At 40.9% G+C, this 27,298-nt stretch overlaps 1 protein-coding gene across 1 annotated transcript in view; it reads left to right on the forward strand.

Moving 5' to 3' along the window:
* The window catches only part of MDFIC2 (MyoD family inhibitor domain containing 2), a 49,024-nt gene extending 31,064 nt beyond the window's left edge, over positions 1 to 17,960 (forward strand). Inside the window, exons 3-4 of the mRNA XM_026075023.1 lie at positions 11,514 to 11,735; positions 17,701 to 17,960. Of these exons, the coding sequence (XP_025930808.1) occupies positions 11,514 to 11,735; positions 17,701 to 17,960 (482 nt within the window). The remainder of the gene's footprint in view (positions 1 to 11,513; positions 11,736 to 17,700) is intronic.
* Positions 17,961 to 27,298: the final 9,338 nt, after the last annotated feature.

Consider the following 27,298-nt stretch of genomic DNA (forward strand, 5'->3'; position numbering starts at 1 on the left):
CTTAGAAGGGTTACTCACCTGAGTCTTGAGTACAAGTCTCAGCRAAACTCTTCATGTGAGGAAGCACTGACTGGTGTTGAGGAGAGGGACGAGCTCCTCTGCTGGGCCATGTCCCAGGGACCAAATGCCCCCGCACCCTCACCTCACCTCACCAGACTTTGGTGGGGCAAGGGAAGCCCAAAGGGAGACAGACAAGTGCTGCCGCTGCTGGGATTTTGGCAAGTTTAATGTGTCGAGATTCGCCAAATCCAGCTTTCTATCCCTGTGCGTGGTCCACGGATGTGCCAGCCTACCATCTAACAAAACTTGAAATCTCTGGTTTTCCATCCCAGGTCTGGTGTTCACTGCTTGCATTGGACACTGATTTTGACAAAAGCCTCTAGCGAAATTCCTTGTGAGTGCAGTTCCTTGGAAAACAAACTGTCAGTGATTTGGGAGGGTTAGGCATTTCAATGAGATTAGAGGAATTCAGGCATGCTCCTTTGAAAGCCCATAGAATGAATAAATTGTGCTAATACTGCACTTGCCAATATTATTACAAAGTTAGGCAGAAATGACCACAGTGAGGGTGTCATGGTGAGAAGAAATTACCTTTTTGCACTTGTAACCAAGCTGAATCAAATATTTTGTGCATCCAAATGAACAAGCAGCCATTTGGAAACCTTTGCACCATAGTCACAAAGGAAACTTTCTTCAGCCTTAAGGATTCATGTTTTCTAAGAACACTATTTTGCTCCAAATAAGTTAATATACACAGGGAAAGACATCTTGAATTTCCCTGGTCTCCCACACTATCCAAAACCAGTGATAGGTTGCACTTTTAAACACGCCCTTCCACTGCACAGTGAGAGAAGCGCATTTAAATACTGTGAGCAAAATGTTTTCCATGTTTTCCTTTGTCAGAGTGCACTGTCTTAAAAGTACCTCTCATGCAATTAAGAAATAGAGAATGTAGTCTGCGTTCCTCCAGAATAGATGTTCTGCAGCTTGGGAGTTGCCTACAAAAATATATTTTGGGAAAAGATACAGCACAATACATCCTTTTCTGCTTCAGAAATTGGTAAGTGCTTTGCCTACAAGAACTCTTCAGGAGCAATCACGTCCAAAGTTGTTTTGGAGCCTGATCTACTGAGCTCTGTGGAAGTCTTCCCATTGACATCTGCTGATATGGGATCAGGCCCTTGCAGAGTTAAACAAATGGTTTTTCAACACCACCTGATCAAGGCTGCTCAGAGGCACCCAGTGAGGTGATCAGATGGCAGGAAGATTAATAGCATTTGCATTAGTAGACAAGTCCAGCTCCCAATTGTGTTCAAGTACCGTGTGCAGTTGAGAGAGAAATAGGAGTGTTTGTTAAGAAAGTCTCTAAAAGACATAAGACGCTCACAGATCGCCATGCATCATCAGATTCAAATCAGAGAAAAGCCTGTATAATTTATTAGAAGTCCCGTTTTTTTGTAGTTATATATTATCATATGCCAATTTACTATGAGCAGAGCTTTAAGGACTGTCCATGAGAAATGCTGAATCTTCTGTGATTTGCAGCTCTATTTGACAGCGTTTAAACTGGATACATTTTAAGAAAACATGCTGTTTTGACGGTGTTTCCCCCCACCAAATCAAAATGCTGACAGCCTCGAAGTTCCTCTGCCATTAATGCTGTGCAAGGATATCTTTGTGACCATCACCATGCATAATATCTGCTTTGGGAATAAACTCTAAACATATAACTTCAGTGTCATTCAAAAAGAGGTATTGTTGCCAAAGACCATGGGACAGGAAAGGAATATACTATGCTATCTTTTCATTGAAAAGTTCACAAATTCTGCCTGGAAATCCTTCAGGTATCTGCACTTTTCACTAGATAGCACTCAACAACAGTTAAAACAACAATTTTGAGTGCTTTCCAGATTTAATGACATGGAGTTTTAGGTGGAAAAAGATCCCTTGTAATAAACTCAACATTTTCTATTTTACATTATCTATAAATTTCCCAAACTAAACATAGTGAGCAATTACACAAGCATGTCCATAGGGTAGACTTACCTTTAGTTACTATGCCAATGTATTAAACAAAGTACTGTYCACTTCTGGCTCCTCCGTTTTGGTTAGGATTTTGCTTTTCAAACTTGATCATATTGTCAGACAGTCTTAACCTCACTGACGGGGTGAGCAATTAACCCTGAGAGGAAGGAAGGAAGACTGAATTAATGCAGCAGTGCTGCCAAAGCAAGGACTATAATAAGTTCTGGATTTTCTCTAGTTTAAAAACAACATGATCAGTTCAGATAAGATAATGCATCAAAATCTCCAGCTTCACACTCTGCAGTGAGGAAGAAAGAGAATTTTACAGTTTCAAGTTATCATTGAAGTATAACAAGTAGCTACCAGTGAGTGCTGGGATGTATTTGCCCCAAGGGCTGGGTGTGGGATGCCTGTGCATCCCTGCACCCCCCCAGGAGCTGGGTGGCCACATGGAGCTCTGCATGACGTTGAACCTCCCAGAACCCCTGGAGAGGGGATGGGGACGGGCATGGCCGTGGATGGCACTGACCATCGAGGGATGAGATCCCCTATCTGCTTCCCCCAGGCTCTTTGCATCCCCTCAGCATCTGCCCTCCATCTCCTGAAATGGGAACAGCAAGTCCTGAGGAGTGACATAGTCCCTTATTGCCCCCTTCTAGCCATACTTATTGCCTGGTCATTAAAGAAAACAAATAGATGCTTAACCCTCTGCTTGGAAGAGGAAGGACAGGGCTRCGGTTTCAGGCACAGGTTCAGGTTGAGTCTCTCTTGCTCTGAATTGGTTTAATAAACCCTTTTAGCAAAATGTCAGGAGGGTCTAGCCTTGAAACAGAAAGAAAGAAAAAAAAGAATATTGAAAGATGACTCTCTTTTTTTTTAACAAAAGATTTATAGGGCTGCCTCATATGATAGGGTAGCCACAGCACCTACAAGATCCAAAAATCCAATCTGGGGCTTAATTTCAGCCTCAGAAATAGCCATTCCTTCTAGGAAAATCCCAAAGAGGATGATGTCTCTCAAGAACTGCTGGAGTCACAGCAGGGTGCCAGGATGCCCTGATCATAAAYGGGAGGAAGTGAATTCAAAACAGGCCAAAAAACATTACCTACCAGCAAGCAGTATGTGAAATGCCACAAGATCCTGCTGCTTGCTGGACTAGCCCCAATCACTGCAATGGATTTATTTCATGGAGGGTAAGTGACTGTATTTCATGCACTCACAACACCCAAGACATAAAGAGAGACCTAAAGAAAAGCTCGGTAGGAAAGAAAAGGGGGTCTGAAGCAGAATTTGGAAGATTGAATCTAGAAACCAGTCCTGGGGCTGACGCGCAGCTCCTCTCTGAGGGCTGCACGGCCGTATCGCTCAGAAGCCCTGGACCAGCTTTCCAGCATCCTGCCAGGGCTGCAGATCCCGCATCTGGCCTGCAAGAGAAGGTACCCGGCCCACCAGGTTATGAATAAGCTGCTGCTGTGAGCAAAAGAGTGCTGTGAAGTTCCTGAGAAAATCTAGTGATTTATCTCGGCACACATCAGCCAAGGGCTCCCAAGAACCTGGCACCAAGCACTGACACAGAGCAATTGAAAGCGCAGGTCTCCGGGCAGGCATCTGTAAACCAACTAGCGAATGCTCTGCAAAAGCATTGGTGAAGTTTGCTATTGTGTTTGTTGGGAAGTATGAATTATGTCTGGTATCTAATGCAGATAATGATGGCTGATACAATAGGGACTTTTGAATTAACACATAAAAAGCTTTTTCATAAAATATTTGGTCCCCCTTCTTTCAAAGTCCGTTACAACTCTAAGGTGTAAGTGAACAACATAAAATTCACACWGATTCCTCCAATCCTTATTTTAAGCATCTTTAAATCCAGCTTTTTTTTTTTCCTGGCTGTACATCCTTACTTTTTATAGTTAAAAGTAATTTTAAAGCAAAAAAGAACATAAACAATATACACTGACTCTTGACACTCCATTGCTTTTTTAAACTAGAATAATAAAAATTTGCAAATGAACAAAAGAGTGGGAGGAAGATATCTGATTTACAATGTTTTTGAGATAAAGAACACTATAAAAAAAGATCAATGTGAATAATAAAGCATTGTTAACTGAGTCATGACATTTCTATTCTCAGTGAAGATTTGAACAGTAGAGCTCTGCAAATGAGCACCTTGTGCCATTTTCAAAGTGGGAGGAAGACATATAATTATAATTTTTAAAGTGAAGAGAATTTTAAAAAAACTCTGTGAAAAAGTTTATTGAAAAACATATCGACATATCAATATGACATAAATTACTTTAATTTTATTAAACTAGGAGGGGGGAAAACCTCTTTTTGAAGACTGGCTGCAGAAAGCATTCCTTGAAAAGAATTTTCTTTATTAAAAACTCTTTTGCTAAGATGAAACAGCACTGAATGTCAGCACTACCGTATATTTATTCTGTAACTCTTCCAACAGCTGAGATCTATAAAAGAAACATATTTTCAAAACAGTTTTAACCTCCATTGTCTTGATCATTCATATTAACATTTTTCATGTCACCTACTGAAATCCCTTAAAGGAATCTTTTTTTCAGTCAAAACTAATGAAGCCATTTTCTTAAACAGTCTCCAAAAAGTAAAAAGGATGTAATGTTGTGCATTTTTTAAACATACATTTTCTGCCATTTTACTTGTTTGTGCRATGAGAGCAAAACTTGATATTTATGTTATCAATTCTGCAGAAAAAGGTGATTTTGAAAGAGAGGAAAACCAACTCTGTTTTTGCTGTGTGTGCAATTTAAATTCACAGTGAAAATACAGCATTGATCAGGTTACTCCAGTTGAGCCATTTAGTGCTTTGGCATTCCTGAAGTTAGGGCCCAGCTGTGAAATCATAGTTTGGGCCAAATTTTGCTGTTAGGTGAGTGCACATGGCTCCCATTTTCTTCAAAGGGAATGACACACATGGCCAATATTTAACTTTCACCTTTTCCATTCTATAGCTAGCAAAGCCAGAATCAATGGACTATATGCAGGCAATTCAATAGAATTAAGAATATAGTCGAGATTTTCTGAAACTTTCTTGTGATTTGGGAAATACAATTCAATACACTTCACAGTGCAGATGCTCAGCATATTCTGAAAATCAGGCCATCTCAAATGTCTTTCTTTAAGCGGGTAAAATCATAAATCACTTTGAGTATCTAACTCTAGCAACAAACAGGGTGCAGGATACCCCTTCAAAATYGTAAGCTCCAGTTGCTGGGCTGGCTCGGGTGCCCGGGCGTCTTACCATGCCCAGCCCATTTTGGGTACTGGGTTTGCATGCATTTCCCAGTGCGTGCCRGTGGCATGGCCTACGAGCCTGAGGCATCATGTGCCACCGGGAGGAAAACAGGTGCATCCCAAAGCAAAATCCAGCTGACCCACGGTATATGCAGATTTCCTTAAAGGTCAAGTGGAAAACTCTCTTACCATCCTTGTTGACTCTCCTCTTCAGTTTCCTCCGAATCCATCTGTTCCTCGCCCATATTCTTCATTCTTCGCTTGCCTCCCGCTTCTTCCTGTGTCCATCTGTTCCCTTCTTCCTGAATCCGAGTTGGTGAAGGGAAGGAAATTCAGTCATTCACTGAACAGATTTCGAGATGAACCCCCTCCCTCTCCGGTTCTGACTTCATTCATCATGGTAAAAATTATAATGAATAGAAATGTTGAAGGTGAAAATTTATTAGGGATTGTGTTTCTTTCTTGTATCAAAAGCAGCTAAAGCTACATATAAACATTGGCTTCATTCATTTTTTTTAATATATGGTATAATTAGTAAGAAATATTAGTGGAAGTGCTTGGTATGCAGTCCATCAAAACATGCCTGTCAGAGCTTAGGATCTGGGCCAAAATTTTTTGCCAGGCCTGCGACAGATTTATAGTAAGCCTATAGAAGGCTTTACAGTCAGCTGGGTCACTAATTCATGAAGTTAAAACGTATGCAGCGAGGTCAAAAATTCACTGTTGATAGAATACCACCTGCAGGGAGGGCACCATTAGCGTTGTTACTGCAACGGCACAAAAACGGCARACCCCGGCTCCTGCGCGTTACCAGTCCATCATCGTAAAGCAGAAGAGAAGCGCTCGCACCGTTCCGTGGAGCCCACACGTAGCCCAACAGCCCCAGGCGGCCCCAGGCGTATTTATAGCCTCGCACGCCGGTCCCTGCGTCCCTGCTACAGAAACAAACGGTCTCCAAACCCCCCGGATCCTCGTGCCTGGGCTCGGCACAACCCAGCGGGCCCGAAACCACGCAGGCGCCTGTGGCGGGTCGCTCCGGAGGCGCCGGCTCCCCCTCGGCCTCTCCGGCKGGCAGCCGAGCGGCGCCGAGGCGCTCGCTCCCTCCCTCCCTCCGCCGGGCTGCGACGCTCCGCCGCTCTCCTCACAGACTGCCTCTCTCAGCAGTTTGGGGTTTCTTTGGGKKTTTTTTTGTTGTTTTTTTTTGCCTCCCTTTCCAAAACGGAGCCGCGCGATGGCGGGAACGGCGCCCGCGCGCGCCTAACCCCRACCCCCCTCCCCAAAAGCGTACCGGCCTCCATGCGACCCCCGAAACAACAGGTCTTAACGTAAACCACTCTGATGAAGCGGCTGCGGCTGATTCATGTTGAACCACGCTTATTTACGGTGCCCAGCGCGACGGTCCTGTCAGCTTTAATTAATATAATTTATTTTATTTATTTATTTAATAATTAAAAACACAGCCGCTCAGGCCTTCCGTTCCACTACGCGTCTTTTCCAAACCCGGCGAGTTCCCTTCAAGCCTGTAAACTTCCCCGGCACCTTCCCTCCCTCGGGCCGGCAGGCGGCTCCGCCTGCTTCGCCCCGCGGCTGAAGGGACCCGGCGCCCTGCTATTTTCGGGCGAGGAGCAGGCGACAAATTCAACAGAGTGGCCGCGGAGCAGCGAACCCAGCGGCAGAGAGGCCAGCCGGGCGCCCCTTCGGCTCTTCTCCTGAGCCGGTGCGCGAAGACGCCTCGCGGCCAAAGTCAAAAGCCGGACGTGCTCAGCTGGTGGAGCGTCTCGGGTAGGTTGCCATCAACCCTTGGGACCCCTCGCCCCAGGGCGAAGGGCCCTGCCAGGCCGGACAGGTAGCACATGTCACTAGAGGGGACGGCCAGCGGCGTGGCGGCTCCTCCATCACTTGTCCTCCGATTACAAAATACAGACTACAAGCCCTATCTAGCCTATCTACAAGCCCTATCTAGGGCGAGAGATGTTTTTTTCCTTCTCCAGAGGCAGTTCCCCCCGCTGCCCGTACTGCTGCCACCCCTGCCCAGCACACCTCTTGGTCCCGCAACCCAAAACCATATGCCGCTGTGCGATAGCCAGTTTCAAGAGGGTGCTAAGAAGCTCCGGCTTCCTGTCCTGCAGGAGCTGGTTCGTGCCTGAGCCGGGAAGGGAAACAGGGGTCAGCCGACCTGCTGTAAATGCCAGCCTTAACAGCACAGCTGCTTCCACCGGCCGGGGGCATCTGTGGCTGGCACCAGCAGATAATAAGTGATTTACTTTGTGCTCTCGTGAAATTAGGCATTGTAGTCAGGARCCTAAGTCACCCAAATCTGAAAACGAATAGAAATTTCATGCAAATATTGAGACCATCTTTATCTGTAATATAAACATGGGTAAGTGATCCCAGTCCTCTGCTGYCACAGGCAAGGCAAGCTCCTTGCTCAACTTGGGAAGAAAGCTGCTACTTCTGGATACTGTTTAAAGCTGGTGCATCACGGGGCTTACTTCTAACTAAATCTGTCTAAAAGTCTAACACTGAATAGCCTGAAACTTCATCATTAGGATACACTTACTTTTCCCTCTTAATTCACTGCAGTGGTTGATTTCCACAAGTTAGAAACAGATATTTGTGGATATGTGAAACTCTGAGCGTAGGCTCTAAGAAGACAGTTGTGAAGTTTCACCTCCTGCTCATTTCTAATTGTAATTTAATTTTTCTACAATTTGCATTTAAAAGTAATCATAAATAATATCAGTTGTACATAATATATTTTTAAAGCCTATTTGGCTCCACTTATTTGTTCCAATCTCTAAACCTATTACTGTTCCTTGCAGCAACAAACTGTGAAAGAAAAAAAAAAGCTAACCACTTTTTTTATGCTGGTCTAGCATAATCTTTATTTCTTTAGACACTTTGTGCAAACATTAAATTGATAAAAGACATAATGTAGATGGACCCACAGCTGAACTGAAGGTAATTGCATAAAAATGAAATGGAGACCTATAATTGTACACTGCTTTAGCCTCTATCACACTGTTTTCTGGAAGCAAGGATCTCGCTTGTCATAGCAAGTTGCTTGTTACAGTGATTGCATGAAGACTTGATCTAGCTGTACAAGACAAGTATAACATTACTTAAAGGGAGCTTTTCAAACTAAGAGTCTGACACTAAAATGCACTGTATTTTCAAAGATGTAGTATGCTTTAACAAACAGAAGAATCCTTGAATGACAGCTTTTGTTACCCTTTTGTTTGATGGTGCTGTATTGAAATATTCAGGTTATGTCTATGCCTTTCTATTTCTGGTTTTGATTTCTCTTCAACAGCACTTCAAGAATAAAAATTGACTCCAAGTATGAATAGTAGAAGTCGGTGGATACAGTAAATGTTAGTCTGGCATTTACCGATTACTTCCGTCTGATTTTTTTCAGTCTTATTTTGTTGAATGCTTAAATGGATTCTGTGGGCCATTGTATTGTTGCAAAAATGGGGAACTCAACAGATATACTGTGATTTAAAATATATGCAGCTTAGATTTTAGGGCTAATTTTGAAATCACCATTCTCACATAGGCYGTTCAATCTGATCCATATGTATTCAACTCTTCAACCTGTGTACGGTCCCAGACTGGATGAACAAGATCCATTTGTAAGACTGGCACCCGAATAACGGATGGGTTGGACCTGCAAATCAATTATTATCCAATAAAACCAATGCATGAGGAGGCCATTGCTTCCTCCAGAGCCCTGCTACTTCAATTAGCACAGCCTTTCCTGGAGATGGTATATTATTGAATGAAAGGGCAGGGAAAATTGTGATATGTCATTGATCTATAAACACTGCAAAACAACATTTACGATGCTTGTAAGTACAGCCAAAGTGTGTGAATTTTCACATTTTTGGCCAGAGGCTGGCCAAGGAGTCAGAGAGGCAAGAAAGCTATATTTACCTGCTTCAAGGGGAGAAACCCTCAACAAATTATAATAAATGAGCAAAATCGCAGACCTGCCTTGCCCAGGATGCTGTTTTTGTAATCATGTGTGCAAACCGCAAGCAAGCACCACTGTGCTTTGTGCAGTGCTGCCTCTCGGCCCGGAGGAGCCACCCAGGAACATCTAAAGCTTTCTCCTCCTCACTGTACAACTCCTTTGTCATAATGCCTGCAAAACCTGATGATTATAGGTTTCCAAGACTGGTCTCTGTGCCACTACTACTATTGTTTTCTTCCTTCCACTTCTGCCTAACCCACCAGTCRCTTCCTACCTAAGGCCAACCTGTAAACTCTCTGGGATAGGGACAATCCACATTTCCTTCATAGAGGGCCTTCTCATTGTTATAAGTTCAAAATCAAGCCAAAAATTCTGTCASCAAACTTTCTTAAAACAATGATTTAAAGTTAAGAAAAACAATCACTTAGTATTTCATCTTACCATCTTCCAGGTTCTTACCTCATTAACTTCCACCCAGCCTTTTGCTTCTATAAATTTCACCACATGAAGACGACCTAAAACTGCATGAAATCTGAGTATGGGTAAAAATTTAAATGAATTGTTCACTCATTTTGTAAGTAAATAGAAACAGAAATCACAGAAAAGTTCAGGTTGAAAGGGACCTGTAGAAATCATCTAGTCTGGCCTCCACCTCAAAACCAGGCTAACTTCAAAGATCAGTTTGCTGGGGGCCGTGCCCAGCTGAGCTCTGCACATTTTCCCAGCCTCTCCAGGGGCTTGTCCCAGTGCTCTACGACTCCCATGATGGAGAATTTTTTTCGTGTATGCAATCCCAACTTCCCTTGCTGCAAGTTGTGCCAGTGGCCTCCTGTCCTTTCAGCTCTGTGCATCTCTGAGAAGAGCCTAGTCTGGCTTTTCCGTTACCCCAGTTACAAAGTGGAAGACAACAGTTAGTACCCTTCTTTGCCTTCTCTTCTTCAGGCTAAACAAGCCCAGTTCCCTCAGCTTCTCCTGGTACATCCTGTTCTCCAGACCCCTCGCCAGCTTGGTGGCCCTTCACTGGACTCTCTCCAGCCRCCCGATCATCCCAATGGTTTCTCACCTACCTTGCAATCCACCCATCCTGTTCAAATCTCCTCTGTTTGGCTAAAGAATACTATGGGAGACTACTGCAGTGTCRTCAAGGTTTCACTCTCCATCTCTTCTTGGCTGTTTTTTAGAATACAGGAGGTATCAAAGGTATGTGGAAAACAAAAAATACGCAGGATTTCTCTTCTGGTTCCTTGCAGCAGAAAACAGACTAACTGCTTTAGTGCACTTACTGCTCCTCTCATGTTTACAAAACTGAGGTGTTTGTAATGATTGATTTTCTGTATATAGCTTAAGAGCAAGCATATCACAAGATTTAAGTAAGATAAAAAGTGAGGCTGTGCTTGATGCGAGGTGCTGGAGTTAATCAGCTGTAGATAAGAACTGATGAGGTTTTATCATCCCAGCAGTAGAGAGAATGAATGTGTTTCTTGGCCTCTTGATCACTTTGGAGAGTGAGTGACACTATATATCAACCTATGTTTATCTGTGCCTGAGAAGTTCTTCAAGAATAAATTGAGCTCAGAACTCTTCTTAACCTTTTGCCTAGTTGGGTCTTAAAATTAAGCTCTCCCTCTGGTTTTTGAGCTGCCTCTCTGGCAAATTGACAGCATGTGAAGTAGCCCGTCTTCTAATTGACTTCCAGGCCAACAACACAAGTATGGGTGAAGTTATGAAATAATGAATCTGGATGTTAAACAGAGACCATCTGGCTTTCTTTGCAACAAGATTATGAGCCATGGCGAGCTGGCACATCTGCATCTAGGTACCACCTACATGCACACTGTTGGCTGTAAATTTAGGAAAACAGAGCTGGTGTTGAAAAATAGCAAGATAATTCTTTTGCCTTCTTTCATTTTGCAAGTTAAACCTAGGATATCATCACACTCTAAATAGATTTCAATGGAGGCAATAATTCTGTTCTCTCTCCTAGTCTTATCATATCCAATGGAAATGGATTATCACTTAACCACTAAGTCCACTGGGTTTAAGAGAAAACCTTAGACTGCAAGTTTACAAATACTTGTTCTGTGAATAAACTTTATGTATATAAAGAGTCCCCTTGAAATCATTAGGTAAGTAAGGTTCGATCTTGGCATTAAACAGCTGTAGGCTTGGAAATTCTGCATGTGTGATTCTTTTGGATCTTTGTCTTAGTCTCACAAACAAACCCTTTTTTTTCTAATCCCACCAGATAACCAACTTACAAATGAAAAGCATACGGATGAAAAGCCTATGAAAGGTATTGCTATGAGTTCTGTCTCAGAATTCAGCATTACAGATGCTTCATCAAAGGATACCAAAAAAGAGAAGAAATTGTCAGGCTCTAGCACATCATCCATTTCTTCCCTGGGGAAATGCAGAAAATTCACCTACATTGAAGATGATGCATCAGTACATCAGAGAGACAGTGACGGTATGTTTTATAAAACAGATTGCATTTAAGCTGATTTCTAAATAATGACCATTTCAAGAGCACTATGTGCATCTAGCTTGAATAAATACYTACATGCCGAACAGCAGGTTCAAGAATGTAGCCAAAAGCATTACTAAGTTGCCCTGCAGACATTTTTTGTGACAGATGAGAATCTGTAGAAGATGATTTTAAAGTGTCAGTGATATTAAAGTCATAGAAGAAGAGCTGAGAGCCTATGGCGCTGTGTGCAATAGAGCCTTTGTACCTTTGTAAACAGTATTTTCACAGAGATGATCTGTCGGTATCAGATAAACACACACACACACACACACACACACACACACACACACCCTTCTCTCTAATAGCAGGGGCTGTTGCTTTTGTTGTTGCTATCGCAGCAGCTGCTGTGGTTGCTGAACAGATGCCGTGTTTAGTGGTATGGACATTGGTTATATGAAGCAGTAAACCGTTGCATGCAACACTGCCATCCTGCTGACCCATCACCAAATCCTCCCTCTGCAGCCCATACTGCAAAACTCATGTGGGTCAGGATGAGGAGGTCTTTATATTCTGCTTTTGTAGCAAACTGTCCCTGCAGATTCAGCAAGGTACTTAAGCACTTGCTTATTGTTAAGCATAAAAGGTGCAGTGTCCTTAAACTTGGATATATGTTACTGTTCCTAGATGAATTGTGGTCTTGCAGCTTTTATATATGTGTTAGAACTTCCCTCAGACAAAATGGCACTGTATAGGKATAGGACTTCCAGTTAGTCCAGTATACTGTGAGTTTTGGAAAAGCGTATTTGAAAACAAAGCACTATGAAAGAYAGTTAAAAACCAAAATTGCAGCAGAAGCCCAATAGTGCAAGTACATTTTTGCAAATGAACAGTACCTGATGCTAGTACATAATTTGCCCTGGGACTATGGATCAGAGTTGTCTTACCTTTTCACTAAAGGAGCTGCTCCTTTCTATTTCATAAAAGCACAAGTTAAGGTGCTGGATACCTGCATTACTTTTTGTAAGAGTTTCACAGCCAGTAGTATAACTGAGAGTTAAGGAAGAGACTTGATTGTGCACACTCATTACAGACCATGCGCCATGACTCCTGCTATTATAAATATTATAATACCCCTGATTTAAGTGGAATTATGCTGATGACCAGCATGTGAGAAGCTACTTCTGGTTATTCCCATAGATTTGAAAAAAGGCTGCTTTTGTTCTGTGAAGTCTTCTTTAAGTTTCTTGTGTGTGCCTTTTACAATAAAGGATTAGAGTGTGTTATATCCGATGTAGTTGGGATATATCATATATATCATATTAACAACCCCTGAATCAAGAACTACTAAATACAGATAACATAATAAACCACAGTACTCCAAAGGAACCATTAGGATCTCTACTGTATCACTGATCCTGTAATAAAAGGAATGTCTCTGATACATCTATTAGAATGCATTTAATTTCAATGAAGGAAAGGAAGTACTTATTACATTAAAGGGACTCATCCTCTTGTCCAGACACACACTGTTTTCTGGATTTACTGACTATTGGATTGGGCCCCTCAACCATTACTGGCACACAGGTGTGTACCATGTGATGCAAATAACAGATTTCATACTCCTTAAAAAGCTAAAAGTGAAGGAAATTAACAAAAAAACAATCTGTGCTCAATTAATAATGTTAAGGGCTGGACGTCAGCCAAGGAAACCAAAGGAAGCCAGATTTGTGGTTGTCACTGCATACTCTGCTCACTCTATTCTGACAAGTTACTGCTTATTTCACATACACAAGGCCAAATCCTGTTCGCTGGTGCACGGACAACCTCTGAGAGCAGCACTAGCTGAGGAAATTGGAGCTTATTTTGGATCCAGTACTTAAAGAGGAGCAGATCTGAGCTCAGAGGTGTCACCAGAAGTGACCCTGGTGGCATCAGTGAGCTTTGGACCAGGTTCRTACAGAGACTTATCTGCCTGAGTGGAGGGTGAGCTGACAGCCACCAGCCAAAAGCAGGAAAATTTAGAGTCCAGACAGGCTGGCAAAATTGTTAGAAGTTCTTCTTTTGTGGTAATTAATCTACTAATGTAGAGAATGAGAGCTGAGGTCATTGTTCTCACTGAGATAAATGCAATAATGCCTTTTCACAAACAGCAGGGAAAACAGAAGAGAAAACAGGAGATTGCATCTTCTTTTATGCAGTTTGTGGCTAATTTATTTTCAAATATATAAATGAATGCATAGGAATGGATGTTTAATTGCTAATATCTATTATTTATATACATTACCCCACTTAAAACAGGACAAAAAAGCCTCACACATGCAGATTTTGCAAAATGTGTTACATCCATTATCACAGTTCATGGTGTGTGCTCTGATGGGAATTTAAAAGCATCTTTACTGCACATCACAGACTCTGTGCTGAAACATTACTTTATTATTAAAATCTTGTGCTTTTTGTGTGCTCCCTTTCCTGGATGAAGCCCTAAGAATCATATCTATTCTCTTAAGATTACATAAGCACCATTATGGTTAACACATTCAGGAAAAAAACTGTTATTAGAAAATAGACCTTTAAAGCAAAAAAGAAAACTAGAAAGATCCTTAATTGATATATAATTTGAATTTGATCTCTCATATCTAGGTACAGGAAGGAAATTTCATAAACATAAGATACCTAAAAAGAATAGTCTTAATTAYACCATGGACTACTGGATAAAATGATTACATTTTCTACACTGTAAATTTCATACAATTAAATGCAGCAGTGTCACCTTATACAATGTTTCAATTTTATAATTATTTCAGTTCATTTACTTAGAAAAAAATATAAGCATGAATTTACTAAGTATCACCAAAATCTAGTCATTCTTAYTCTACAGAACTGACTTAGAAGTTAGTTGTGCTTGTCTGAACTTAAATAGATCTTGACATATTTAAATAAGAATTAAAATTGATAACATTGGCGATGATATGCTACTTAGAAAGAAATTCAATCACATGCTATTTATTCTTGCTACCTGCTGTAACTGATTTTTTTTTTATAAAGGAGCTGGAATGATTTTTTAATTTTGTTTTTCATCAAGAAAGCTTTCTTTAAAAAAAAAAAAAGCATAGTTCTGGAAACTTCCTGGCAGTGAACTTTATGTTACGTGAGATATAAAATGCCACAACAGAACCAAAGTAGTTGAATGAGTTATTTCACAGTTAGTCATCCTAGGGCAAGAAATGTGGTTATAACCATATGCTTTCCTGAAAGAACCAATGAAAAGATATTCATATTGTTGGAGGCATTTTTCCTTTCCAAAAACAAGGAGAGAGAAAAAAAAAACAAATTGAAAGGTTTGGGTCTTTGCACTCCAACTGGATTCACACAGGCAGAATCTCACACCTACTCTAAACACTGCTGCACTCAAATGCATTCTACCCAAATGCTGTAATTTGAAGTGTGGGTAATAGTTGACTTTTGAGGGGGAAATATATAATACAAAGTTTTTGCCATTTAGGATTGCACATTACAGTAAAGGAAGGCTACCAGCATAAAGCTCTCCTAAAACCAACAGACAAAAGAAGAGGAGAGGAGAGGAGAGATCTAGAGAGCAAAAGGATGGGATTATGCTTTCTGAAATATGTAAAATCACTCTCCAGAAATGTCCTGCCAGTTGTAGTCATTCATTAAATAGCTCACAGCATTATCATTGGCTTTATAGACACACRTCTACACCTAAAGCAAAGGCTCAGTCCCATGAAATCCACTTTACAGGTGAAACTTCTGATCCGAAGAGATCGGCAGTAAACATGACTACCTTTAATATGTATGTAAAATGCAGCGTGTGTGTRTGYGTGTGCGCGCATGTAAATGTTTAAGTCTGTGAGCGTAATTCCTTGTAGTACTGTATATTTGCATCTCTCATGATTGCCTGTATGATTTGATCCCCCAGAAAACAGCTGGCTAACCCCTGAATTTTGTGAGTTGACTGCAATGACCAGCTGCCTTTAAAGCAAGAGCGATTTAGCTCTCTTCCACTCTGAATGTGTGGCTCTTTTGCAGTCAAGGCAGCTTTCAGCTCAGTCCACTTTTTGCTTGTTCATTTAATATGTGCAACCTAAAAGAACTGAGAATAACATAACTGATTTTTGGATCCTGCATGCGAAATCAAAGAACCACAGAAAACAGGGCAGGAAGGACCTCACATGGACCACCAATTACTTCCTCTAATCTCAGAGGGTGATAAATTCAGCGTAAACAAATGTTTGTCTAACATGGTCGTTAAAGCCTCCAGTGATGAAGAACCCATAATTTCTTGAAACAACCTACTCCACAGTATTAATATCCTTTCATAGTGGTGCAGTGCCAAACCACCATCAACTGATCCTGGAGCTGGGGTGTGGGAGTTCTCAGAGACAGTGTCACTACCTGGGTGTAAGGATTTGGCGAGCTGAGCCTCAGAGGATGGGGATGGTAGAGGAGAAGCCACCTGACAAGCCAACTCAGCAGAGACCCACGGGCATCAGCAGTAGGGACCGGAGTTTCCCATTGGCCTTTTTTTTTTCTTTTTTTTTAAAAAAAGATGGGTCTACCAAACCAAACTACTTCCACCTTTCAGAGCCCTGTTGCTGCAAATAGCAAACTTCCCCCCACATACACTCTTAACCCTAGTCTGCCAAAATATGGTTGAAATGTCTTATTTCTAGTGCTAAACATAGTTGAGATGGATCAAAATGATCCAGAAAGTGAAAGAGAAAAGGAAATACCAGATCACAAAAATAAAAAACAAATAGCGTAAAGAATTGTGGCCTGGGGATTAGTGACATACAATGCTTGGAGGTCAAGAATATCTATTCAAAAATACTCACTGGCTCCTGTAGGAATGGTGACACAGATGGGCATAGAGATGAATGCTGTTGCTAGTACCCTACTCAGTGCTGGAAATAAAGAGAACTTCCCTTAAACATATATACCCTTTTTTTTATATACATACATATATTTCCTAGCTGACACTGTTTTTCACATTTTTGTCTCCTTTTAAAAATTAACAAATCTGTGAATAAAAAAGGTGAGAAACCCATTTCAGCGAGAAAGTAGAAGGACCCTGGGGTGAGTATTGATCATCATACTGCCCTGTGTAAATGCTGTTCTCCACACTTGCTTTTACTCCCTCTCCTCAGTTAAGCAATTGAGCAGTCATTAAACATTTTTACTGTTAGACTACTTATGAAATCAAACCATAAGCAGATGATGAATCTGTGCTCTTTTTTCCCCCCATATGTGTGAATTTGGTCTTGCTCATAAAGTTATCTCAGTCTTTATCCAGATGCCATATCTAATTTATGAACCAGCGATACAACATCCTATGCATCCAGAACAACCAGGTATAAAGCCAAGAACTAGATTTGGAGAGTTGAAGGGCGTGATCCACTCTCCACAATATCACTGGGTCTTTGCACACTAACTTCCAACAAGGATCGAATCAGACCACAGAAGACTGACAACCCAGAGAAGAATTGTTTGAATAAGAAAGATTCAGTCCTGAACTTGAAACTTGAACTTGATGAAAATCAATTCCCATGTAGTGCCTGTGGGTCAGGTGGAACACGTGGCATCATGCACTTTTGCAAGACCGCAAACCCTCAAGCAGAATATCTTTGCTGAGTGAAGTTCGCTCATGTGCTGAAGCTTACACCCCAAGCAGTTTAAGTGCACTTGCTCCTCTGACCTTCACTTCCACAGAGTACATTCATTCAAAATATTTTCACGTCAGTTGTTTTTCCAGGACAAACAACATAGAATATCCTTTCATTTGGCTTATTTAATGAAAGCAGTTCTCAACACTGGATTCCTAGCCTACCCTGTGTGCTGCAGGGATCTTTGTCTTTTGCATCTCATTTCTGTGTAGTCACACTAGCCAAAGCCTGGGTAGTCAAGCACTCCCTTTTTCTTACCTCTTGCTGCTTTTCCTTTTTCTTAGATGAATGCGCAACACTTATCCTGGCCTGCTTGTTCTGCCAGTTTTGGGACTTTCTTATAATGCTGCCTGATACCTGTGAACATTGGCTGATAGATACCTGTTGTCCATCCAATAGATACTACCAGACCTCCAACGAAGACCACGCCAACAACGACTGCAACTGTGACTGTGACATTGACTGCAGCCTTTTTGAGTCCTGTCATGAGACTAGCGAGTGCCTGGAACTTGCCTTGGAGATTTCCGAAGTCTGCTATCGCTAATAGAAAATAATTGACAGAATTCCCCCAAACTACCCGAATGGGAGCTGAGAGGGTACAAAGGAGAAATGCCTTTTTTTTTTTTTTTTTAAGATAACAATAATAATCAGAGTGTTTGCCAGTCAGAACTATGTGCATTATGCTGCTCCTGCCTTGCAGGTCTCTCTGTACCGTTCCAGTTGTGCAATTTCACAAACTGCTGGAACCAATAAAGAGCAGACAAGGGTCTCCTCCTTTGCCATAGACGACAACAGAATTCCTAAGTACCAAGTGTGCTCAATGCTTTACCCACTGTCAATCTGATGCTTTTATAAACCTCTAATTGTTTTAAACATGGATTTCCCCCATTCACAAACACAGGATAAATTAGGACATTGTTTTAGGACTGATGTATATTAGTTCATCTTCCTAATGGATTCATACATAAACATGTATTACACATTGTTGGTTATTATTAATAATGTATGATATAACATCATTTTATAATTAAAAATTTATTTATTCAATCTCTTAAAACACACTTATATGCTCAGTTTAGGTAGAAAAGAAAATTAAATGAATTAGAAACCATGCTAGTGGTAATTACAGCAAATGTCTCTAAAAATCTCCAGTGAATTTTGTAGAGGAGGCATTTTAACAGGGTAGTGCAATTCGACAGTGTATTAATGTGCGTGCCTATGGTTATGTAATAACAGGTTATGCCTATTGTTCATTAGTTATAGGAAAGGGCTCCTTAAGTGTAATTAGCCTAAATGGAAATTGACTGCACACTTCCAGAGGAGAATTACCCCATGGATAGCCAGCAACTCCTTTGCCTGATTTTCATTTGCAAGATTTCTGCAAGCAGCAGAATATTGCCATCTATTCTAGTGGAAACAGGCATCTCCACCTGTGCACAAAAGATTACAAAATGACAGTATCTATCCTGGCTGTGCTTTCAAACTCCCTCTATCTCTTTTTTGATGGAAGGTCTGATTAATAAAAAGGAAATACACATTGCACATTACACATATGACAACAAAAGCATGTAAATTCGGCTGCCTCAGGGTGAAGAATGCACCTATTAAGCACAGAGGAAAATACAGAGTTGCGTGCTCATGTTAGAAATTTATAGACTGATACCAAAGACAGTATTTACTTTGCACAGGCACTAAGCTCTTCCACCCACTGTTCTCAGTGCAGAAGTGTCTGGGGAATCCCAGACAAGAATCCTGGACAAGGTGCCAGGATACTCAGCTTTGCGAAAATCATTGAAGCCACCTGTTTAATAATCAGAATCTCAAATCTGTAGTCCTGAAAAATACTTAATGAGTGGAAATAAAAAATCATGTGAATTTCCTTTCACCCCTTGCTTTGGAAATTCATGTTTTTAAAAAACAGGTATGTGAAAAGTAGAAATGCTAACAGTCTTTCTACAGATATCTTATAAAGCTCAATGACCTCTTAGCAAATGAAAGATTTTTACTCTAATAAATAAAAAAAGTTCAAAAATGTTCTTGAGAAAAAGGGAGAAATTAGAAATGGAGAGAGCAGCTCAGCAGTACCTGCTTTCTGCACTYCTCCCAGGACATTGGTGGGGAGTAGAACAGGTTTGTTTCACTCTATTAATTGCAACATCAGTTTGTTAGCTGTAGCCATGTAAAGGAACAAAGTCATTAGTCCTCCACTGTCCAGCCTGTGTCAGCTTGCCAGACACACCTGGACCCAAACGCAGAGAGCGCTAACCACAGCCCATGCAGTCATCTGGGAGGCACATGTTTTGCACACGCTGGGCTGGGCAATGCTGAATTTCAGTGCTCCAGTTTTCACTCTCCTGCAGATAGCTGGTCTTAAATCGGGCCGTAGGGTATGGACACACCTGAGCCTCAGTGCAACCTGTTGAGAGTTGGCCACAGAGCCTGGATCATTCCACTTTCCATCATAGGTTGTCCATGCAAAGTGACAAGCAAGCATGTATCAGCAAGGACACTGACCAAAACTGTTTAAGTGGGGGAAGGAGGGGAGAACTTGTTCCACACACCATTTTTGAGAGAAGTACCAACAGAGATGCACATTGCCAGTCCTTGCTCCTGATGCTGCCATCCAAAAGGAAGGATTTCACAAATGCAAATGGTTGGAAGGAGCCTGAGAGAGGCACCCAGAGGGGGGAGTACCACACAGGGCTGCAGATGAAGGGGAATCCAGAAAAGGGGATTTTGCTTTGCAAGCCAGGACATGTCTTGTTATAGCTCTGACCTTGCAAGCTTATACACGTTGACCGTCCTGCAATTGCTCCTGGCAGGTGAGGTCTCATTCCTCAGTCATGGAACTGGGTTCCTAGGACTCATTATTTAAAAGAGCTTTTCTTCATGTCATAATCCATAGGCTGGCGAACTGAGGTCATGTCTACTATAGGGCAGGGGTAAGGTCAAAGATAAATTTACAATGGCCATGATCATAGCCATGGCGAGACAGGATGTCCCAACAATGTAAATTCAATCACACGGTGGAAAACAGAGAGCTGCTGTTGTAGTGAATGGTGTGTTAAATAATATCTCAATGTCTCCTTGCATAATGTGTAAAGTGATACATAGCTCAGCTTCCTGTTTTAGGAAGTAGATTTTTGTAGGCCTTCTGTCCAAGCAATGAAACCATGTAAATGTGTTAATATTCTTCCATCTTTAATGTCTTTCATACCTTATTTCATATAACGTAGTAGAACTAACAGTTCAGGATATCTTTTCTTTCCCCCACATAAAACTTCTAATTGTAACACTTTCATGACACACAGGAACCATTTAATACATTTACACCAAGCACCAGAGAAAGAAAGTCAGATTTTTTTTCCATTAAGCATGCTAGAAAGCTACCCTATGTCCACACTAAACTGACTTCATAGGACAGAGAATTACCAAGGTATCAGATTTGAACTTGGGTAGACATTCCAGTTAAACAGAAATATTAGGAATAATTCAAGGCTCGCTCTCTCTATTTTTTTTTTATTTACTGGAGAGAAAGGCCTGAGTGTGTGAGTAGGAGGCATTTGGGTGGATCGCTGTTCTGAACATGTTGAACTCAGCTGTGCTCACAGAGCTGACATCTCTGCAACGTGTGAAACCAGCTCCCCAGAACAACAAATAGACGTTACCATTTTGCAAACTGGAACATCGTTCCGACACGACGCCTCTCCTCAGCACCATAAATGCACTGACAGATTGGTTGGGGGAAGAAGAAGATGGAGATAATAATGAAGAACTATATCTCCCCCTTCTACCAAAAAGGACTATGGAATACTCTCTAAGGATCTCCTCTGGGAAAAGACTCAGTGGTCTCATTCTTGGGAGGTAAATGTCTTTCCATCTCCTTCCAGGGTGCTCACAGATCCCAATACAGATTAGGATGTAAACTCTTTGGAGCAGGAATTGTCATTTACTGAGTGTTGTACAGCACCCAGCACACGGAGGACCCAACATGAAATGCCTCAAGGTGCTGCTGAGAGGTAAATGTTAAAGAACAGTTATCTTCAAGGAAATGAAGTTCTCCAACTGACCACAAACCCTTCCATAGTGTCATTCTGGTGCCTTACTCTCCAAACACACTATGAGTCCCTTTGAATAGGGGATTAACAAAGCGCCCTAAATTAGTCCATGCAGTTCCCCGAATGCATAGAGGGAGAGTATTATATTTTCTCCTTTGACTTTCCTTTGCTTCCCATATTATATCATCTCCTTTGACGTTCCTCTCCCTCCTAGAGCATTTTGATCGTTCATATTCTCTGAAGCAACCACAACCAGAATGACCAACATCTTCCAGATTTCAATTCAAAGCATGACTCTGCCTTAACTATAGGGATTCTGGCTGAATGCTACAGTTAAGCTCTAGAAGACATTGTTTCTCAGGAAGAAAGCAAAATATGGGAGCAATCAAGATGTTTGCAATCATATTCTTCTATTGTTATGCTTCTGTAGTAACTATAAACTTTCAGTAGTGTTGGACTAAAAATGTATCTATTAAATTTTTCTTTTAATTACATGAAATAGCTAGTTCAATTCTGTTTTCTGCATTGCTTTAATTTTAATCTATGTCAAGCTGCATTTTAAACATCTTAAATGCAAAGTAAGTTTCCTATTATATGAGTAAATAGGGTTACCAAACAGACTGGGATCTCCAGGCACCACTGTACTATAAATCATAGTAACTGAGTATTAATCATGATTAATAATCTATCATTACTGTGGTTTAAAAGAAAAGGGAGGGGGGGAGTGAAGTATTGGGAAACTGCACTTTCTCTTAGCATACTTCATATAATTGCACAACAGAACAATTACCAGCAGAATAATGAATTCCATATAATAACCTAGATTTTCTTAACATTGCACACGAGCAAGAATCCTTGCCATCTGATGTGTGTTCCATGGCCTGCGCAAAATGAGTTGGTGGGTGCAAGCCAACTTATAATGGATGTGTGCCCATATCACAAAAAAACATTGTTATAATTGGTACCCTTAGGAAAAACGCCAAGGTCTGAGTGTAAACAGAGCACTTTCTGTCCCAAGAGTTAGCTTTTCCATGGTCAGAACTGAGGCACAATAGAAAGAGCAATGCCGAATTGCATCTGCTCCCTCTGTAATGGGCTTCACTCTCCCAAGGTATCAGTTGGTGTTTCAGATAGTAGACCTAGAAGAATCACTCTTAAGGGTACTCAACGTGCCTTTTATTTAGTTATTTTATTTTTTCCTTTTAAAGTCATCATGGAGGTTGCATGAATATAAAAAACAACAGAAGCAGTTGTTGTCAGTATGTAATCTGTCTTCTTTCTAGGTGTCTCCAGAAGGGAGCTAAGAAAAACAAACCTGTTGTCACTAAATGTAAAGTATGTATTCATGAATCTCCAGATAGACATCACAGAAATCCATAAATCAGAAAATGTTAAAAGTCACCGACTTAGAATATAGACAGCAGTGGGGCAATCTCCTAGTGCTTTCCAGTGGTGAGCTACCATTGTCCTGGTGCTGAAGAAGGACCAGATCACAAGGGTATCCTGCTTATAAATATAATATTGGAAAATTCTGCTTCCTTTTTAGAGAACCTTGTAACTGAAACAGTCATTCACATCCTCATGCCACAGTATATTAAAGTGACCATGGTACAAAGGGGAAAAAAAAGAAACAACAAAACTCACCAGTTATACAAGCACACAAGAAAGTCACCACCAATATCATTAAAATGCAGACTCAATTTATATTGCCAGTTTTTCCATGATTTCTATGAAGTAAAAATAATGCCAGAGAGCAGTGAAGAAAATATTATTAGATCAACTGTAAAGAAAGCATGAGTGATTCCATTAGCAAGCACAGCTGAGGAAGGACAGGATTTAAATCAAATCTAAATATGATAAGATTATACATCCAAAGTGACATGTTCACTTTAGAAAAGACACAGGGCAGGGAGACAAGGAGCAGAGCAAAAGTATCATTTTGGTTTTATGCTGCAAACTATGCTCCATCATATACAGCATTTAAAAACCTGATTGAAGCATCCTCTTAGTACCTCTATTTTGTATGGTACTAATTAATAAGTATACAGCTAATTACAGGCTCATCCTTTATTCCAGTATATTTGCATCAGTCATCACCTCAAAGTGTTTATGTGCCTTATCATTTAATAAAGGCATTATACACACAAACTTGTGCTCAGGAAATAGCAAAGCTGCCCATAGTTTCAGCCACAGTTTCATCAGCTCCTAACAACTTTCAGGGAGTTGTACCACATTTTTTCTCCACATTGAAGGGAAAGCAAAATGTGCTAAAAATTGCTTTTTAATGGGACAGTCAATTGCTTGAAATAAAAGGATCAGGTTTTCTAATCTGTTCTCTTTGGAACAGGAGAGCACGCCCTGAATTTCATGAGCCTTTTCATCAAAAATGTAGTCGAAAGAAAATCTCTCTCTAAGAAGCATTTTTCACTAGTACAGTGTTCAGCCAAGTCTACTGTATATACAGATATATAGACAGACAGGCAAAGAATTAAGAAAGAGAGACATTGGGTAGCTTTGGGTAAAGTAACTGACAGAAGTTGTTAGTAGCTAGTGATCTCCAATTGCTCAATTGCTCCCCGGAACAGGTTTCGCTTGTCAAAGTAATCTTTGCTATTTCTACTGCACCAGAAGCAAGCATGCTGCAGTATGGAAGGTGAGCAAGCAAGAGCAGGCCTTTTCCCCAGCTCCTGGAGCTTTCTGCTTCCTCACTCCCTGCCCTATTATGACCTGCCCAACGATTTCCTCATTTACGTCTAGATGCTGTCTCTGAAATAAGTTTCATTTGTAAGTGACTTCAGTACAGTTCAAAATCAGGAGTGGACATGCATCAACATTCATCTTCTCAAAGATATAATCAAATATTAATCCATTTTCAAATCCTTGATTTTACTATGCATTTCAGAGTTTCCTATAATCTATAACCCATACACACCATAAAGTCATGACTGCGAGGGGAAGCTGGAAAAATCCTGCTACCTTTCCAAATGGAAATCAGAAGATATATTTTTAGCTACATTAAGCCAGCTGCATGCAGCTCTGCACACTTATGTAATTCCAACATAAAAATAATCCATAATATTCCAGGGGAACAAATCCAATTCTTAGTCATATAAGTTTTCATATAAGTCCATCAAAACCCATTCCAGAAGTGTCTCAGTCTCTGAGAGCTTGAGTTGGAACAAAAGAGCGAGTCCTTTAAAACGCCTTTGGAGCTTCCAGAGATGTTAAATCTAATTGCCCTTAGCGCAGCACCGATCCACAAAGGTTTAAGTCATGGAAAATGTATTTTACTTTTATACAAGATATACTACACAAAGTTTATCATGGCACAATAAAGTCAAATCTAACTTACCTCTTGCATATTTCAGACATAAAAAAGTTAACCTTTGATGCTTCACCTTGATTGACTAGCCAGGCCAGAAAAAAGTGTCTTCTCATTACAGACATACTGTGTCATATAACATAATATGGTATTCTCTGGTATGATTTGATAAAATATATATTTGTGCGCTTGAGTGTATATATGTATATAAATATCCATATTTATATTCATGGATATTTATAGCAATGCCTCCATACTCCAAGAATGTTTATATATAAATTCCTCTTTAGGGGACAATCAGCAAGAAACGATGGAGAATGGGGAATGGGCAAAGACTGAATGCATTAGGAATCTCTATAAGACAAAACCAGATCAGTATTATTTATTAATACCTTTCAAAATTGTATAATTATCAGAGCTAAAATTGAGCAGAAGTTTTCCTATAAACTGGTTGTTCATGACAGAATGATGATTTGCTAAAATCAACCTTGCAGAATCACAGATAGGGTAATGTTGGGAACTACTAGTTTCCCCAGAGGGCTTCACGGGGCTTTGGCAGCCCATAGAAACAGAACTACCCAGACATTTTCCTGGGAGCCTGGGAAGTCCTTGAGATTCAGATCAACCATCTGTTCTATTTCTTTAAAATATAAAATAAAGACTAGAACAGAAATCTTCCTGTTTTTCCAGAAGGAGTTTTCTTTGATGGTCTTTCTTTATGAATTCTCTCATTTTCTAATGTCCATCTGAATCAGTATTTTTTCTCCAAACTCCAGAATCTCCTGCGGAATAAGAACTCCTAATTTTGACTGTCTGTAATGGCTCCATCATGATCCGTGTTTTATAGTCATGGCGGGGGGACTGCATCTGACTCAGAGAGTTGATCATTTTAAAGACAAAAGAGGGAGAAGTATAAGATTGTACAGTTTGCAAACAGGAAACAAAGACAAAGGGACCAAGGGTGGATTTTTTCCTCCGAGAACTTTATTTCTTCGTTTAGGAATTTGATCTGAAAAGAGGGGAGCCCTAGGGAGAAGTCATGTTTATAACACAGTCAAAGACACACTTCCCTCAGCTCAATCCCCTGATGCACTCAAGACTCCTAAGCTGTTTCTGAGGGAAGTGTCTACTCCGTAACGGCCCAAGAAAACTTAAGCAGCCTAAAAAAGGATTTGCAATGGCACGTCTTCTTAACCAGCATCATGGAAAAGTCACGCTGCTCTGTATATAGCCTTCAGGATTGTGTCTGTAACACTTGAAATCCTGCCCAAGTCTGGCTTCGCTCGCACTAACAGGTACTCTGTGTGCTTCTGCATCTTTTCCTACAAGCAAATGTTGCAACTTTCCTGTTGCGACAGCTGTAATAGGCATTCACTTTACTCTGTTTCTCCTTAACAGATTCCTTTTATATCTAGTTGGGAATACACTCAAGTGCTAATGGCACTTGTTCAGCGATCCAGAGAAGGCACAGCTTCTCTTTTCTAACTACTTGTATTTCTTCATTTTGGAAGTTTGAACTTTGCTCAGATCCAAATGCCTGATATTTAACTTAGATTCATCCTTCTTAAGGTCAAAAGGCACTATTAAAATTATCTGGCAACACAAGATCAGCATCTAATTGGAGAAAGGAGGTTTTAAATCAGTCATTCTTTCCTCTTATTTCTGTTTAGTCAATAAAAGGAGTCCAGGTGCCAGATAATTAAGTCACCACTGACAGATGAGATGGGTGATAGACCTGCATCYGTATGCTACCACTTCTAGTTTGCTTCATATCTGGTAACCTCAAGGGATGTGGCTCACACTCCATGATAGTCATCTACAGCTGCTGGTGGCTGCTGATCGGTGAGCACAGGCTCCTGCCTCCACTGCCTGATGGAAAGTCCTAAGGGACCGAGCAGAAATGCAGCTATTAAGGCTCCAAAACATCATTTCATGGGAAGGGACTTCCTCTCTGTAGGTGCCTCTTGCCTGCTGGAGGTTTTGGATCATGAGCACTTTCCCGCTCTTGGTTCTACGAGGCATATCAAAGCATAGGACACAGAATCAGGGCAGTCCAGCAGGAAGCGCAAATAATCGAAACTGCATCGCTAACCACTTCCAAATCCTTCAATCCATACATGAAAAGTGACTTGAGCAGTATAAGAAGAAATGGCATTAGTAAACCTTATGAAACCTACTGGTAAAGCAAAGCAAAGAGTTGCTGGGAAATTAAGGGAGTGTGGTGACAGCCAAAGAATTCAGCAACTCCTTCGGCAAAGAGAGAGACAGACATACCACCGCTCAGGCAGGTCTGACATAAGGGTTTTGAACAGGAGCCTTCAAAGTTTTATTACTAGGCTCCTTTTTGTAAGGCAGGGCACAGCAAATACTCCATTTAAGGCTTCTGTGGAGTAGAACTAGAAATATCCAGCCTTGCAAATATCCTCACCAGCCAAGCACGGAGCTGAGACATGCAAAATGAGCGCCCGTCAGCTCGGTGCCAGCACAACAGAAGGCAGAAGT

The sequence above is a fragment of the Apteryx rowi genome, unplaced genomic scaffold (genome assembly GCF_003343035.1).
Source record: "Apteryx rowi isolate R43461 unplaced genomic scaffold, aptRow1 scaffold_4, whole genome shotgun sequence".
NCBI lineage: Eukaryota > Metazoa > Chordata > Aves > Apterygiformes > Apterygidae > Apteryx > Apteryx rowi.